The 18747-nt window shown below is 37.2% G+C and overlaps 1 protein-coding gene across 2 annotated transcripts in view; it reads left to right on the top strand.

Moving 5' to 3' along the window:
- igsf21a (immunoglobin superfamily, member 21a) overlaps positions 1–18747 on the top strand; it is a 245321-nt gene that overhangs the window by 162570 nt on the left and 64004 nt on the right. For both annotated transcript variants that reach the window (XM_016238594.1, XM_016238586.1), the window contains exons 3-4: positions 1709–1830; positions 8806–8924. In XM_016238594.1, coding sequence (XP_016094080.1) covers positions 1709–1830; positions 8806–8924 — 241 coding nt within the window. The remainder of the gene's footprint in view (positions 1–1708; positions 1831–8805; positions 8925–18747) is intronic.

Genomic DNA, 18747 nt, shown 5'->3' with positions numbered 1-18747 from the left:
GATGCACCGATGCACCTGTATATATATATATATATATACATATATATATATATACATATATATATATATACATATATATATATATATATATATATATATATATACATATACAAGTATCTTGTATAATTTCATGATTCATGACTTCATGACAAAAAAATACTGATAATATATTTTAAATACATTTAATTAAACGTATTTTAAAATGTATATTAGCAAATCAAAACAAAGCCAAAAAATTTACATTTACATTTATTTTTTGAATATATTGTCATACACATACATAGAGAGAGAGAGAATTGAATAAAATATTTCCGTATATAGTTTGGCCCTTTTAATACCAATATTACTTGTAAATATTTTGAAATATGTTTCTATAGTTTGAATATATTGTCTTCATTTCATTTTGTTCCTCTTGCTTGCTTTCATAAATCAAAATAAATTTCAGCAAGAAATATACAATTTTTACACATTTTCTTTTACATCAACTTGTATAAACATGTACCCTGTATTTGCTTCATGAAAAATTAAGTTTCAACTCTGAGGTAAAGAAGCGGAAACAGACTTCCAAATGTAACCACAAAGAGATGGTAGAGCTAGAATATATTCTTAACCCACACAGTTTCATATATAAAAGGACTCTTGCTCCAGGTGTATTAAAATATATCAAATCATGTTGGAATTGCTCTGGAATAGCTCGCTGTTATTGTGAGTTTTCAGATATGCATTATGTAAACATTATCCTATACGCTTGTTTATCCACTATATTCATTTTGCCCATAATTCGTTTCTAAAGAGAATTTGAGCAATTATGAATCATTGTGTGTTGTAGTGGCTGCAGGCATTTAGAGTGATTTTCAAGAGGAATAGAGGTTATTGTGGCCATCCTACACTCATTTGTGAGGGCAGCGTGAATTGTTTGTTCAAATCAAACCAATTTAACATTGTCCTCGTGGCACTGTTGTTCCCCACACAGAGGAAAACCAATCCCAAATCCACCTAAGACTGATTTACAGCGCCAGGGGACCAGATTAAGAGGCCGTAGATAGCATCTGAAGTGTTCGCCTAAAGAAAGACACCTGTCCCGCCAACAATTCCAATGCTTCAAAAGCAGGCATTAACACGTCTATTAAAATCTGTCAGCCCTCTTTCTCCTTCTTCTTTCTGTGCACTGAAGAGAAATCGCAGTCATTCAAATGCTAAGCGACTTTCTCTCCCCTGTGGATATTAGCGCAAAAAGAGCTGCGCTCCATCATTTGCCAGGAACGTCAGGGAGGGGAAAAAGACGCAAAATGATCCAATGCTGCTGCGAATATCCCTCACCTCTGCAATATCTCTTCACATTCCATTACCTTTCCTGTGCCGCAGACCAACAAAATGCAGCAAAAACGTCAGTCATCATTAGATCGCTGCCTTATAGTGCACTAAATTCCTAATGCCACACCTGTAAGTGTCTTGCTGATTTCATCATGCTCAGCAGGTTTCCGAGAGCTCATTTAAATTAATCTCTTCACGAGCTCTTAAATAATATACCAATAATAACTCTAAACGGATCAATGGGACCATTTTAAAGTGTGAGCGCTAACTTTGCCTGTGGGCATCGATCTCTTGTACTGTCTCATCTCATTATTTATGTATAGGGGTCTATGGAGTATCCACTTCATTATAAGACACATCTTTTTATTAATGTTTTATTCTTATTTCTCAACAGGTTACTGACGGAGGCACTATTAAGCAGAAGATTTTTACGTACGATGCTATGTTCAATACCAATTACTCCCATATGGAGGATTACCGGAGACGGGAAGACCTGGTGTATCAATCAACAGTCCGGTAAGAGCCGTTAGCTGTTATTTGATTTGGCACAAATTAGAATATTTATGTGACCTGATCACTGGAAGTGCTAACTTTTATTCATATGACATTGGACTCTGATGATTATATGGACAGTATGACTTTTAGGCTGACATGCAACATTTGTGTTCATTTCCTGTTGGTTTTCTACATTACTATAAAGAGAAATGCCTTGGGTTCGTTCTGCATGAACTCTCTTATGGGTGCATCAGAAGGGCATTTTTGCTGATGTGTTTCACAGTTTTTTCAGAGTCTTGCGTCATGAGCGCTGCATTTTTAAAACACTTTGTCATGTTAAAATTAAATCAATGTTCAGTTCTGCACATTAATGTAATTTTTTTAACAATTGACCAATCAGACCGGGATTAGAATCTCAAGTGTATTCTGTTTAATTATGTTGTGCTTCATCTAGTGGTTCCTGCGTATACTGGCCCCTCGAAGGCCTAAAAAAAGTTAGACTCTTTAAGTAAAATATGACCTGATTAAGAAACTTTGCCTCGCTCTCCAATACTTCCTGGTATTTTTACCCACTGAGCCCCAAGCCAAGCTTTTCTTTTGGGCCCTCGGTTGCAATGTCCCTGCTCCCCATTCAGGAAGCATCATCTTTAGCCTTCCCTTTCCGAACATCTGCTTTAGTGTTTCGCCGCTGAGGAACAGACGTGTTTCCCAAGCCATCCCTAATACCTGAGGCTCAGCTTCAGGCAGAAAAGCAAAAGCAAGCCCCAGAAATACTTTCTCATATCTGTTCTGCTCCTCACCAAAACATACAAGTTTTTTGTCAAACCAAAAGCTGGTACAAACTATTAGATGAAGAGCAGAGAAAGGAAGGTTTTGATTACTGGTTCAACCTGCTGCAAGACTAGCTGCACTCCCTACATCGAAGATATGTGCACATGTGCATCAAGTCAAGCAGAGTTTTTCAGGTAACAGGCTACAATACCTCCTTGCTTTGCCTGGAAAGTGGTACAGTGTATGCTGTGTACACAGAAACAGACACTCCTACCCAGCAGGAAGTAAATTGATTGTCACACTATAAGCAGCAGTAGGGATCACCTGTATTGACCTCGCAGTCTCACATAGTGCTCGGGAAGGAAGATGGCAACTGCAGAGACCATCAAACTCCATGTGCAGTCGCGTAAGTATAAACGCATAGTTTCACACTGGAAAAAAAATCTTAAACTGTGATTTGTTTTCAAGTAAAATATCTGGTAAAATATATATAGTCCAGATGCACTTACTGCATGCAACTACATAGGCAAAGTTTTCACAGTGTAATGTGAAAATCCAGGTCAACTCAATGGCCCAGCTAGGCAGACAGTAAGATAGGCTAACGGATGATAGATGGATGGATGTAGATAGATAGATAGATAGATAGATAGATAGATAGATAGATGGATAGATAGATGATATAATAGTCATTTAAAAAACACATTTTTGCAGCACAGACACTTCCATGACACACAAACATACACACTTCTCAAATCCTTTCCCCAGTAGTCTCTGACACAGCATTCTGTGGGAGATCCAGAGCGCCCAGACAGGATATTTCACAGGTATTATCTCTCATTTTCATTCCAGAGTGGCAAGAAGCTACATAAGTAGGCCTTGCCACTCTAATTCAGTTCTCAGCTTTTCGCCTCTAAATTAATGCACAAGAAAGGATCTTCCTAGAATCGAAAACGGAGAGATAGACATGTCTGCCTCTAGCTGGGCCATAAAAGTTGACTTGTTTTCACAGCACTACTTCATCTGTCTGCATGCTGCTTTAAAGTATGCATCTCATCTCTTGGAGTATTGGAGGATAATAAAAAAGCTTTTGTTTTTCCATTTTGAACAGCTATTTTCTGGTGATATTTCCAGTCCCATCGCAGTCTTACATGATAGTTTGAATTCCCTGAAAACTCAACACCACACAAGGTGTCAAATGAGACATTATTAAAGCGTAAATTGAAATTCAGTGTCTCTTCTAAACTTTCCCCTCAGAACCCTCCCTTAAGGAGACTACGTTGTTGATGGTGTTAAAAATTAATTCTGTTCCATTTTAATATTTAATATGTCATAATGTTAGTTTTTTTTCTTATTCTTCACTAACTTCTCCTTGTCACAAAGCTGCCAGTGTATTAAGAGGGACATTTTGAGCTTTTGAGGAAATTTTTGTCCACAGGACCCTCCCCTTCCTCTCCGACCTAGCCCTCTTCTCTCATTACCATGGACACCTCAATTCTCTACTTGTTCCTATGAGACCCAACTGCTCTTAGCAGAACATTCGGCTTTATACTCCAAAACAAAAGCACTTACGCCCACCAGGCCCTCCAGGGCCCTTCAGGAGAAGCCTGTTCTTCAATAAAAGCCCCTGATTATCACGCACATCTATCAGATTTATTTTATGACTCTTCACCGAAACGCGACAACAGTGTTAAAAGAGAGAGATGAAATATGCTGTGTGTCATTGAGGCATGTGATGTCTCTTTTAAGTCTGGAAGTGAGGACACTTGTGTAGTGGAGCAGCACTGACTGTTGTGTTCATGCCAATTGCACTGACTTATGACTGTTTCGTTTTCAAATGTGGGATTTGGGTGTGACTATGCAATCTACAAATGTTACATTTTAGCATCTCTAATGCCTTTAAAGTGAGAAATGTGCTTGCACCTTTCATATAAACCAACCGTTTTTTATATTTTCTAAACTTATATTTATATATTTTTAAATCATATTTATAATCAAAAGCCAGGTCATTTTATTATAGTCAGCCTTTCCAATGAGTATTTTTACAACCATGACCTCACAATGCTGTTTTTGTACATCTTAATTTTTGTTCTTGATTTTTTTTTAATGTATTTTTTTTATTTTATTTTATTCATGTTGTAAGCCCTTTGAAAGATTGCAGAAGCACCCTAACGGCATTTCAATTGTTAAAGATTGGAAATGCCCCCTAGTGTCATTATAATTCAGTTAAAATTTGTATTATTTCATTTTTTAAAAATATTTAATTTGATTCATCTTGCAGCCCCCTTGTTTGCCACCAGTGGCATTTTTTTATTATTATTTATTTATTCCTTTGAATGTCTGCAGAGCCCCCAGTGGCATTTTCATTGAAATAAATGTTGTTTTGTTTTGTTTTGCAGCCCATTCAATTCCTTTAAATTTTATTTTATATTTTTTTAGCTTGAATGAGCTTCACTCATAAAACAAATAATATATATATTTTTGTAAATAGTTTACAAATCTATTCATGCGTAAATTGCCACATTGAATGGAATTGGTTTGTGAACCATTTTTAACTGATGTTCAAGGCCCAATGACTGAATGTACGAGTGAAAGATCACCTCAGTTGACCTATGTGTTTGATGACTCATGAAAACATGAGCTATTGCGAATATTCCAACTCCATAAATTCAGCCTCGGATGTATTCTAACATCATACGCCCACAGCCAGTAAGAACAGGCCTTAGCTGAGAAATTCATGGCACATTTCTGTAATTACAAAATGCTATATTCCTGCCAGCGAGTGCTCTGTCCCTCTCAGCACACACACACACACACACTTACACATGCTGTAGAGTGGCAGGACCTGGCTAGGCAAATCCCTTCTTGCCTCAGTGTGATTTAGTGCTAATCGGCTTTTTATTACTCTCTGATTAACAATCCATCTACATTTTTAGAGCACAGTGAAAGAGAGAGAGAGAATATAGAGAAGGTGAGAGTGAGAAAGACTATGAAGAAGCTGGAGTTTCAGTCCCATTGAGGTTATTTTGAAGAACTGAATATCAGAGCGAGCCAGAATATTGTGCAACATTGCCAGCATTTCAGCAATCCAAAGAGGAAGTATGCAACAAAGGGGAGAGAATGAGTGAATAAGAGACAGAGAGTGTCGAAAGGCATAAAGGAGGAGGGGTGGAGAGGTAAGAGGCTGAGAGAGACAGGAACTGAGAAATGTGCTGGCCGGGATTCAGAGACCCGGGCAGTAAAGCTCATCCAGAGAGAGGACACTTGCAGGGTGGAACGTGAGACCAATGCCAATGTGCAAAGCTGGAGCCAAACCTCTCATCCAATTATCATGGTCCGTGCATGTCAAGCAGCCCTGGAAGTAAGAGGTGAAAAAAAAAAAAAAAACTACAAAAACAGCAATAAAAACTGCCAATAGACAAGGTTAAAATGATAGACATCTGTGAAGAGAAATGGCAGAGTGGTTTTATTTACAAACGCTGCTTTGTTGCCATCGCCATGATGGTGAACGCACTGCAATTAACTCTGCCTGTGTTTCTACTCATCAAGTCTAAGTGAGCTATCTGAGGTGCAGGGGGAAAGAAAGCTGCGGCGGGGAGGGGTGGAGGAGTACATGCAAGGAATGCTTATGCGCTTGTGCTTGTGCTTGTGCTGAGAATTCACCCGCTGCCCTCATTCAATATAAATGAGCTTGGTTTCAGTCAATTTTTGCTTGTTTTAAAGGGGCTGAGCAGCAGGACATTGTCGATTGGTCCCGAACACACGAAGATGCTGTTGGGATTGTTAAAGGATCACTTGACTGAAACTTTCATCATCATTATTTTTCATGAGACTTTTAGAAAATCGTGATATCCAGAACTTGGAACGTGGGCTCAAACGATTTGCAAACAAAAAAGGACCATAAGTGTTTTAAAATAAAATACACTATACCATATAAAAGTTTGGGTCAGTTTTTTATTTATTTTTTATTTGGCAAGGATGCATTAAATTGATAAAAAATTTATGATGGTTTCCACAAAAAATAATAGGAAATGTTTCTTAAGAAGAAAATCAGCATATTATTTCTGAAGGATCATGTGACACTGAAGACTATATATTGTAGTAATGGCTGCAGAAAATTCAGCTCTGACATCACAAGAATTACATTTTAAAATATATTAAAGTATGAAAGTTCTTTTAAATTGAAATAATATTGTAATAATACAAGTTCAAGATGTATTTTCTGAAACAAATCATAATATCTTATGCAATTTTGCTTTTCATGTAAGTGCACTCTATTAAAAATATATTTTTTGTAGCATAGAGCTCACAACTAGGCATCATTATATATCATATATACTGTATGTCATCAATAGCCATTTTTAAACAGCCAGTGTAGTTATAAATATTACCTCTTATTTGTTTTATTGGGTGTCCTGAGAGAGAAGATGCAAAGAAAAAAGAACAGAATGAAATAGGGAAAAGCTACAAAAATGGACCACAGGGTCGAGCATCTGAGTATCCCAATCAGCCATCGTCAGCAGTCTACCCCCCTCTGTGGGGCTCCAGGGACAACAGAAATGGACGGATGTAGTAAGGCATTATGGGAATATGTTGAGCCAGCAGACCGACAACTGTTTTCTTAGGCAGTGGTCTCTCTTTTCCTTGGCCTGGCACATTGCTATGACTGCACACCCAGATGCTTCAGCTTCACTGCAGTCTCTTGTCTTCTACAAAAGGCCAGGAAGGACAATTGTCTTCGATTTTGATCTGCTGCCTGCAGCTGAAAATCTCACTTTGATTTGAATTGTAGTCCATGTTCAGAATACAGAATGAAGCCTTTGACTCTTTGGTCTGTGTTTCAATAAAACACTTATTTTGTGTACTTTATCATTTCCTTTGGAGTTGTGTAGAGATGTGCTATTACTTTTCTAAGTAACTGGTTTTTCAAAAAAAGATTTTCACCTCGCAGATGATAAAAAAGACCAAAAAAATAGGCCTTAGTTTACACTGATGGAGGAATTTGAACCATATTTAGAGTTCAGATTGTCACTGAAGGTCATTGAGAATGTCACTAAATAACTGTTTAGAAAGCACCCAGAACCTCCTAGCATCATGACAATGTGTTTTACATGGGTAAACCCTGCGTGGATTTGCTTTAAAAAAGTTAGAATCTAGTTTCAGGATCCATTTTTCTTTGACGCAAGCTCCCATAATCATATTCAGTCTTAAAGGAACACGCCACTACTTTTGAAAAAAGGCTCATTTTCCAACTCCCCTAGAATTAAACAGTTGAGTTTTACCGTTTTTGAATCCATTCAGCCGGGTCTGGCGGTAGCACTTTTAGCTGCAGCTTAGCATAGATCATTGAATCTGATTAGACCCTTAGCATCTCGCTCAAAAATGACCAAAGAGTTTCAATATTTTTCCTTTTTAAAACTTAACTCTTCTCAAGGAGAATCAAGGAACTTTGCTGCCGTACCATGGGTGCAGCAGGCGCAATGATATTACGCAGCGCCTGAAAATAGGCTAACTTCCGTCAACATAACCAGTGTGACCACCTGCTTTCACAGGGAGAGTGCTGGGGACTATTTTCAGACTTTATTATATTTATTTATTTATTTAAGTATTTTCAGTACACAATGTAACTACAGAAGAGTCAAGTTTTAAATAGGAAAAATATCGAAACTCTTTGGTCATTTTTGAACGAGATGCTAACGGTCTAATTGGCTGAATGGATTCGAAAACGGTAAAACTCAACTGTTAAACTCTAGGGGAGTTGGAAAATGAACCCATTTAAAAAAATCGTGGAGTGTTCCTTTAAGCCTTATTTGGACGGTAATTGTTTGTCATGGGGACCTAAAAGATTTTCAAAATGTATAGGGGTTAGTCAGTAATTTTATTGCCGTCCGAATCCAGAATGCCAGTGTTTTTCGCCCACCACCCGGGTAAAAATCCTTGGTCTAATTACCTACTGTTTTTGACAAACACCAAGGTCGTGTGGTAATTTAATTGCGTCCAAATCCACATCTTTACAAGAAGAAATCTATTCGAAATTCAGTGTTTAAATCCTTTTTGACCACTGCCGAACACCGTACGGTAACTGTTGCACTTCATGAGTTTTATCACTGAGGTGCCATGTACATTTATTTTTACAGACGTCCACATGAGAAACAATTACCGTCCGAATAGGGCTTCAGAATCACTGAAAATATCTTGCAATTAATAAACTTTTGATCTTTTTCACAGGCTTCCAGAGGTCCGGATCTCAGACAACGGACCTTATGAATGCCATGTAGGAATTTATGACCGAGCGACACGGGAGAAGGTCGTCCTGGCATCAGGGAACGTCTTGCTTACGGTCATGTGTGAGTAAAAATGCACTGCTGTTCCGTTCTGTATTTTCTCTCCATCAGGCTTGTGGAACAGCAATCACTAATTTGAAACCATCTTCAAACAAGAGGATGTAACTCTATAGTATATTCAAGATTAAATGGACCATAATTTGCTCAGATCGACTTTTGGCATTATGTAGTTGAGAGGAAAGTGGCGGTGTTGCATGCAATCTTTTTTGTTGTCCTTTAACTCGTTGCCTGAGGTTTTGAAGTGCTTTATCCTGTGTTTGTTATTTGGAAGTCTGCCGTATTTTCTCTGTTAGAGCTTGGCAAGTTGGGCCAGAATGGGCTGATCATTAAGGCTGACTGTCTCCATGTGATAAGGACCTTTGAATGGGAGGTAGAGTACCGTCTGTGTGTGTGTGTTTGTGTAATTCATAACACTTCACTTTGAACTTCCCCACTCGCTGCTTATATTCATGCTGTGCTGCAAAGCATCATTTGGGAAACTCTGAGGCAATGAAAATGCAAAGATTACAAAGAGCGCTGATTTGCTTTTAATCGTTGTACGCATGTTCCCATCTCTTTTTTTTTTTTTGGTAACAGTTTATAAGAGCTTCCCAAACTTTCATAAATAAGGCATAAACAAACATTATTAGAACATTATCTAATGCTTTGCAGATCATGATTGTATAGTGAAATAATTTAAAATGTAAAATAACACATGGGGGTTCATGAGTTGAAAAGCTAATAATTAATTACTGTATATCAAATATTAAGATAAATAAATGGGGCTGTACAATAATTGTGATATAGATTTGTGCTATTATCAAATCAAAGGCTGCAATTGAATTAAATAACTGTATAGTTTAATTTTATTGTTATAATGATCAATTTTATTATGATTTTATAATGACCTATTTTATTTTATTGCAGTTTCCAACAGTAATATATTTCTAATTAGTTAAAACATTATTTTATATTTAGAGTTAAAACATACTATAAATAATAATATTAATTATTATTATTTTTAGCAACATCAGAGAACCATGAACATACGAATGTGTTGTTAAATTATTTAAATAATAACTTAAAGGGGTCCTATTATGCTTTTTCACTTTTTGAATTTTAGTCAGTGTGTAGTGTGTATGTTTGGGCATAAAAAAATATCTAGAAAGTTACAAATCTCAAAGTCCACTCCAAAGGGAGATATTTCGTTTTTTAAAAATCCCTTTTCAAGAACTACAACGAACGGCTCGTTTGGACTACAGCGTTTGTTTTCCGGACTTTGTGATATCACAAAGCGGCTCATTGGAATATCATTACAAATAATTCCCGCCTACAGAAATTCTAATGGTTGGGGGGTGGGGAGGGGCGAGGTTGTGGTTAGAACGCTTGGTTGAGTGAGCGCATCAGACGAGAAAACGAAGAAGAAGAGCTGCTGTGCTGTAGCGTAAAATTTTCAGCATGTCTAGAACAATTCTTACAAGTATAACACGATGTAGCTGAGCATCGCGGACAGACGCCGAACGGCGCCGCCGGTGTGCTTACACTCATAAAAAAGAAAGTATTTGAATTTTAAAGACGTGGCGCGACGTGGTGCGACGCGACACTGCGCTTCTCGTCCGGTGCGTGACTGCCTGAAACGTTCACCTCCGTGTCCAAACGTCTTTGTTTGGGTTTCCGAAAGTGGATGATGTCAGGAAACAGTGGTTGCAATTTATTTTTTAACTCTGTTCCTGAGCATTATAACCCCAATTTGCTATTGTGTGCTGCGCATTTTACTGAGGACAGCTTCCACAACACGAGGGAGTACAGTGCCGGATTCGCCCAAAAGTTTTTGTTGAAAGACGGAGCAAGGGGCGTGGCAGTAATGAAACACCGTCTAAGCTGTTCGCCAATCACAACGCACTGGGACAGCTAACCAATCACAACACATTTTGTTTTTCGGAAGGTGGACCTTCATCAAAGCCGGAACTAATCGAGCCGTTTGTGCCAGGCTGGGGAGAAAGGTATTTTAATAATGTAAATTATGTGAAAAATAATGCATTTTTCGAACCACCAAGCATGCGAGCATGTTCTAGTACACCCCCAAAACAAAATCAAGACTTTGTAAAAGAGCATAATAGGACCCCTTTAATACCCATCGGTTACTTAGATATTTTACATGTACGTAAGTGGTTCAGCTGACAAAAAAAAAATTATAATAATTAGTAAGTGTTCCCATTTATTTATTTAATTTAATGTTCAGATGACTGGCTTTTTAGATAGAGCTCATTAGCAATTCTCTCTATCACCAAATCAGACGCCACAAAGGGATTATTTATTAGTGTGCTGTTATGATTGATGCTTGAAGGTGTACCCTTTCATCTGTTGCTTTCCATCTGAAACGAGGACCCCAGACACTTATTTACACTCTACACTCCTCTTTCGGCCATTAGCCAGACGCTAACTTAATGACAGCCGGCCTATCTGAGTATGTCATGGCTCGTCCACCGGTCTGAGATTTTTTTCAGCCCATCATTAAATTGAACAAATAAGAAAGTGTGCGGTCCTCAGGCTGATAGTTCTATCCTGGAATGCTGGAATGAGCACTCTGATAAGACAGACTGGAAGTCGGTGAAAAGCCCTAGAAGGGCTAATGTGAATAAACATGTCTCTCAATAAAGAACGCCACTTCCAGCCCCTTCAGTTGGAGAACACAACCCAGTATGAACGAATTACACTGCCCATTGGAAGCTTTGTCGATGGTAGCGTTGATGTTAATGGGCTGCTCTTTATCAATACGAGATGTTTTGAAGAACCTAGCTTGCAATGGCTTAGGAATCGAAGGAAAGTGTGTGTGCCTCGTCTAGCTGACACTCGTAAATCCCTACACCTCTACAGGGGAAGAACGATAGCCTCTAGCATTGTGGCTAATTGCCATCTAAGCTGAAACAGAATTATTCATAACCTATTAGTGTGGCAAGTTCACCGGGTAGAGGAGAGAAAAAAAAACATGACGAGTGAGAGAATGAAAATGAGTCAAAAAAGTTCATTAATAGGAAGTCTTGCACAGACGGTATTTTAATTTGCTAAAGGACGTCATAAATAAGAATGTCCGTTTTAATGAATTTTTGCCTAGAAATCCAATCATTTGCTTTTTAAGCCTAAACTTCGAATTATTGGGGTCTCTGAGACTCGCCTTCATGCGATTTGAAAAGTATGGTGACTCTACCATGAACTTCAACTTTAGAAATGGTTTATTTGGAGGGCAGTGTGATCAAGCATTGACTTGTGAGAATTGTAGTGGAACTAAAGCTGGGTTTGATTGTCATACAGTATTAGCATGTGAACGTGAACACTGCGAGCCGAATTCACTAAAGCCCAAAGTACACTTCAGTTTTGAGGCAAATGATTAGTGTACATATACAGCCAATCGCATAGCCTTTCAACGTATACTCCATTTGATAGCATGTGAACACAGGTGCTTGACACATGTACACTAGAAAGTTTCATTCTTGCCCAGTGTCTGCACTTTTGCTGTAAAATGCTGTATGCATTTTACTTGACAAATAACTTCTTTGATGAAGTGGTCCATGGTCAACAGAAAATATACAAAAATAGGTTTAATTCCTGTTCGAGACAATAGCCTTACATGAAAATTTGCTAATCGAGTAGCACTGAATTTTGTGAACATGGTAAAATTAGCTTAATTTACATAGAAAATGTGGCATTTTTGCTTTGAAAAGAATGACAGTGATTTCATTCAAATTCTCACAGCACTGATCTGGTGTATTTTGCAGGTGTTTAGCAGATAAGGGTTTTACAGGAAAATATTGTTTAATGATTCGCTCCTGTGTGTATGTGGGAAATCATTGGCAAAGGTCACAGGAAAGTGACAAAACACATGTATGCAGCCGTACATAGCTGCTTAGTTTGATGGTATCTTTTCATAAAACCGTTTTCGTGACCTTTCTGTGATATACAAGGGAAATTAGCATTTCCCCTTTTAGTCAGTGTTGAAAATGTGCACTGTTCTCTCACTGCTAATGTTTGTCCTGTCATTCGCAGCTGCGGGGCCATCGATTGCCTTATCATCGACAAACAGAGATGTCCTCATCTCATTATAATGATGATGTTTGTTCTTGCTCATTTCATAATAAGTCTGGTCCACATATCTCCAACTGCATTTGGCAACACAGCACAGGCTGACAGGCCCCCAATGTCAGATTTTACTTGTGTATTCTTGCTATTTATGTATTTGAAATTGATGCATATAATTCCTTTCTTGAGGCTAAACAGTATGTTAAACTGCAGCACTTAAAGTAGCATTTAATACCAGAAGAGATGACCTTAGACAAACCTGTGAAGCAAGTCAGCTGAGCAATTAATTAGTTAAATTAAATGCTATATTCAGTAAAAGTAGTCCCGCTGGCTGTAAAGGCTTAAAGTTGAAAAGGCTCAGCTGAATTAAGCATAATTAATTTATTTTGTCCACTACCACCTTTTAATTGTCATGAAGCAAATTTAATGAACCAAGTATAATTGAGAAGAAGACAATGTAGCCAACTAAAAGGGTTAGTAAAGTGTGCTTCGGGTTACATATTAGGGAAAAAAAATGTATAACTGGCTATATATTGTCAAAATCTGGAGTATACACTAGTGTTAAGTAACATTGCAGGTCAAAGACGACTTAAACGGTACAGACACCATCTGTGCACTGTAACAAATTAGACTGAATATAGGATTTAACAGAAATGTGTTGTATTAAAAGGACAGTTTGCCCAAAAAATGCAAATTCTTCATTCACTCACACTCATGTTTTTCCAAACCGATACAAATTTCGCAGAGTAAATAAGAATATCATTTGAAAAATTTATTTTTCATCAGTGGGGTTCAATTGGACAGTTGGATCCCACCGATGGTTCTTATATGGAGAAAAACACTTGAGACATTTTTCAAAATGTCATATTTTGTAAGTCTGCAGAAGTGAACACTGAAGTGAATTTACTAAGAATCACAGCTAGTACTGTTGTATCTATATGTACTTTTTGATTGCATTTTACTTGAGGGTGAGTAAATGATGACCGAATTTTAGTTTTGGGGTGAACTATACCTTCAGTGAAAATATGAGCTGCACATTTCTGCTTTTAAACCCTCTGACAATTTCTGGCTGCTTGGCTTCCTTTATTAAGTACATTACTGAAAAAGTTAGAATCAGCAATGAGTACTAGTAGGCAGTAAACAGAGTTTTATGTAAGAAACATGTTAGTTAACACTTTCTGCTGATCATGACAGCAGTAATTCATCAAATGGTGAAGAAGCAGCAGCACACTTTCTGTATTTTATGAGCCGACTCAGAAGTGATGCTGTACAAACTTAGCATAGTAGGCTAAATTGTGGTGACTTCTTTCATACTCTAGCGCTCCGGTCTGCAAGATGGAGATTGGGGGGTGCAAATTGTGTCGAGCACCAATTTTCTGGGTGTGTTTGCACTGTTACCTGATTTACATAATTCCTTTAGTGAACCGTGCATTAAAACAGCACAGACAGTACCTAAAAACAAACAACACTATCAATGTGTGCGCAACTCATTCTTAGTGAATTTCCCCCTATAGGGCACAAAGGCAATCAAGGCTCAAGGATCATCTCTTGCTAATTCAAGCCTTTAGGTTACCAATAAAGATCTTTAACAAGTGGGACGAGTGGAACGAGGTTACACTGTTAGCAAACAGGTCTTTAGAAAGGAAATTGTATATACAAACTGATTTAGCTTTTCAGTACAGTTTAGCAAAGACTGTAAAATATTCAAAGCACCAAACCTAGTTAGACCAACTCGCTCAAAAAAAAATCTCTATAAGATATTCAAAGCACCAAACCCACTTAGACCATCTCACCCAAAAACATCTCTATACCTGTGTCAACTTTGTGTTCACATCATGTAAGTGTGCAAATACTTTGTTTTAACCTTCGCAAAGTGCAAGGAGGTAATTGAAAGGACATCCTTCACAAGACATGAGGGCCCTATATTTATATACACATTCAAAAAAGGGAAAACGAGAGATCTGGATGCATAGAGAACGATGAGCCGTGGGGCGCTTGGGGAGCAATTACTCCTTCATCCCATAAACTGGTATTCACTTCAATTACGGCGCTCAACTTTAATCAAGCCGTGTGTGTGTGTGTGTGTGTATATATATATATATATATATATATATATATAACCGTTCAGCTTTTATAAATGGAGGAATTAATGACACCTTGCTGCAGCACAAACATGAAGGAGTTTGGAGACTGCGTTTGGTGCAGGAGCAGCTGCAATGGAGGTTGGGGGGGTTGATGGATAGCTGTAGAGCATTTGTGAGTGTTTGTGTGTGTGTGTGTGTACGCACAGTGATCCTCATATGTTTGGGCATAGACCAAGAGACTCAGGTCTTGTCCTGAGACCATGGAAGGATGTGCCAAAGGCCAGGATATTGCTCTTGAGGACATTGTATTCATCATATCCATCCACGAGCAGGCGTAATGTACACAAGGTTACCATGGGGCTCCAGTCTTCTATCTTCATCTGGCACTCTAAGCAAAAGGTATTATTCTAAATCCATGTGCTTCAATGTTCCCTTGAAAGGCCGCCGGGTCATCATTTGGACATTCCTACCTGTTGTTTTGTACTTCTTTTTCATCATAAAATGAATGGTTTGAAAGGCATCTGAAAAGCACGGTAACATTCATAAAAGCTTAATTTTAGACATGATGTCTGACCTCCTGCCATTAGTTCTTTGATAGTGGAAGGATTTTTCAAGTTTGACGTGTTTGGTGCCTTGTCAGTTCGAAGCCTCTGAAATAGTGAAGAGGTGAGCTTTAATAATTTGTGCTGTTGCTACACTATGACCTGTCACCTTTCCCAGTCCACGTAGATCATTTGGCTTTTGTGTTGCTGAGAGAAAGCGTGAGGAGAACTGAGCGGTATAAACATCAGCTGCGACTCCGGGGTCACATCATGAGGGTCCTCGCTCCTGAGAATTGACAGTTAATATATCTTCACTCGCATACAGTACAAGTAGTGGATATTTTTGTAGAGAGCGGATGAAGTTGTAGCAGACTTCAGCAATAACTCTATTATCTCTTGCTTCCTGTATAGTAGATTCGTTTCTGTGTAGTCGTTGTTCACCAGAAACATAAAAATAATGTTATTTATGGAATAAAAAGGAATAAAATAAGAAAGCTTTCTGGAATTTACAGTGACTGAATATTTTATTTAATTGATTTTTTTATCTGTATCAGCAGATGTTGGGTATTTAATTGTTTAAATGTGCTAATTTCCTATTTTTATGTTTAGATTACCTATATCATAATTTAATGGCCATTTAAAGTGTCTGAATATCAGTCAAAAAGGATAATCTAGAGATTGTTTTATTTATTTGTATCTGTATTGTATTTGTATTTAAATGTGCTAATGTCCTCTTTTTTATATATATTGTTAGATTACCTTTCATTTAGCGCTCACTTAAAGTGTATCTTTTAAAACACTAATAATTTAATGACACTTTAATCTCTCTCTCTCGCTCTCTCTTTATATATAAATATATAAATATAAATATAAATATATATATATATATATATATATATATATATATATATATATATATATATATATATATATTTATTAGTTGTTTCGCTCTTATGTATATGATATATATATATATATATATATATATATATATATATATATATATATATATATATATATTTATTAGTAGTTTCCAGCTATCTGTTCCATGTAAATCTGATTTGTTTTTGTTTTCTGTTTTTTGTTTTTTTCATGCTAAATTTAATTACAAAATGTTGTAGCCCCGCCCACAGTACAGTTTCATTGGTCCAAATTTCTGCTCCACTTAATTGTAAATTGTACACAAATTGTCTACTGATTGGCTGTCATCATGTCACATTGCACAGTTTTGCATTCATTGTGAACAAATCAATTGAAAACTCATCACATCTGGTTACACCTAGTTAGGAAACAATGTAAACCCTCTTTGCTTTTGAAGGCCAGAGGTATTAATTGACCTTTGCCCATCAAGGGCAGAATGAACCTGGGGAGTGTTCAGTAGCCATTATCCACCTGGCAGTGTGACTGTATGAAGTAATGTCAAACCCTCTTTCTGATTCAATTAGAAGATTATTCATTAACCCCTGATTACAGCACTATAGAGAATTGGATGCTGAATTTCTATGTAAAGGATAGTGTACAGCCAAGAGTCAATTGATGTAAAATAACCCCAAAGAGGCTCAGGGTTTTTAATTACCCTGAAGAGGATTATTTTTTTATTACTCTGAACTGTCTCCCTCTACTTTGATTCCTTTATGCCAGGTTTGCATGTCAAATTATTGTTTTACAGTGTTTTCATGACTTGTAGTAGTTGAAAACAACTAAAAATGTGCACCTGTTATGGAGCACTATAGAGGTGCATCTGTACATTTTATGCCATGACTGCATTTCATCAAATGGACAGTAAACAGCAGACATTACGCAGATAGCAGCACTTACAACCAATCAAAGTGAAGTAAGGGCTGCTACATGGGCTCTATTCTATGGGTTTTGTTTATACCTGAATGCCCATCTAACATACAAGAAAACAATTAAAATCAAGTGCAAAATTGAATGATAAAGTTTGGAAATCATCCCCTCAACAAGCACAACAGCTTAATGAGCATTAAAAACACAAGCGTGTATAATGGGCCAGCAGGCCCTGAAGTGCTCGCAGATGTCGGAGCAACTCTGCACTTTTCTGGTTTTGGTCCCTGTGTCATTTTATGCCATGTATTCAAAGTGTTCACTTGACTTCTCACTTTAAGTAGAGTCAAAGGAATGATACATTGTGTTTGCTCTCCTATGCTGCGCTATTGTTTAGCAGATTACATTTGGAGTGAGTGTGCAATGCCTGCCGTGGATCTGCTATTATTTTCCCTGTGTGAACCAAGAGTTGTTTATTAGAGCCTGGGTGAATGCACTCCTGCGGTGGATTGGTTGTTGCTCAGCAAATGATGCCCAGGGTGGTCAAGGCATGTGACCAATAATGTGCCCTTGTGCCCGTGTGAGTCATCTGGGTAAAATGTGTTTTAGAAAATTACAGCTGCTGCCATCCACAGCAGGAAGAACTTGAGTTTTGTTGCAAAATATTAAAAGTGACCGTTTCGCACATTTTATAGTCTTCACTGAACTTTAGGCCATCACTGCTTGCATGTAAGCTAAAACTAGCCATTTATTTTTTATAGACAAAGAAACTGAAAAGCTTTACTAACTAATTCAGTAATAGAAATTCGGTTTACTTGGGCTTCCAGGCTGTGACTGAAATTGTCACAAATATGATTCACTATTTGTTGTAGCCATTAAAGAAAATTAATTTAGTTTAGTATTTGTCAAAAAATATTTATTTAATATTCAGTATAATTAATGTGTTTTGGTTTTTATGAAAATAGATGGGAAGTACAACAGAATGTTGGAAGACTTGGAGTGGGTTAAATAACATTTTTGACCACTTCATTTAATGTTATTTTATTTAGAAAACTTTTCTTCAGAGTGAATTTCGTTTGGTATTAATTTTAGTTAAATTTGAATCAGTTTATCATCCATTCTTCTCTTTGGAAAAATAAACATAATTCATCAACTTGAGTTCATAAGCAATCGCATGCTTTTTTTGGTAACTACAGTAAGATTTAATTAGTTAATGGACTGAGTATTTTGAACTAACATTGAACAGTACTTTTACAGCATTTATTAATGTAGGTTAATTTTAATTTTGACTTGTGCTTATACATTTTCCCCCACAAACATACATACATACATGCATACATTTATATATATATATATATA

Source organism: Sinocyclocheilus grahami, unplaced genomic scaffold (assembly GCF_001515645.1).
Source record: "Sinocyclocheilus grahami isolate Dianchi unplaced genomic scaffold, SAMN03320097.WGS_v1.1 scaffold20.1, whole genome shotgun sequence".
Classification (NCBI taxonomy): domain Eukaryota; kingdom Metazoa; phylum Chordata; class Actinopteri; order Cypriniformes; family Cyprinidae; genus Sinocyclocheilus; species Sinocyclocheilus grahami.
The sequence above is the reverse complement of the archived record's forward strand: the minus strand, read 5'-3'. Positions and strand labels throughout refer to the sequence as shown.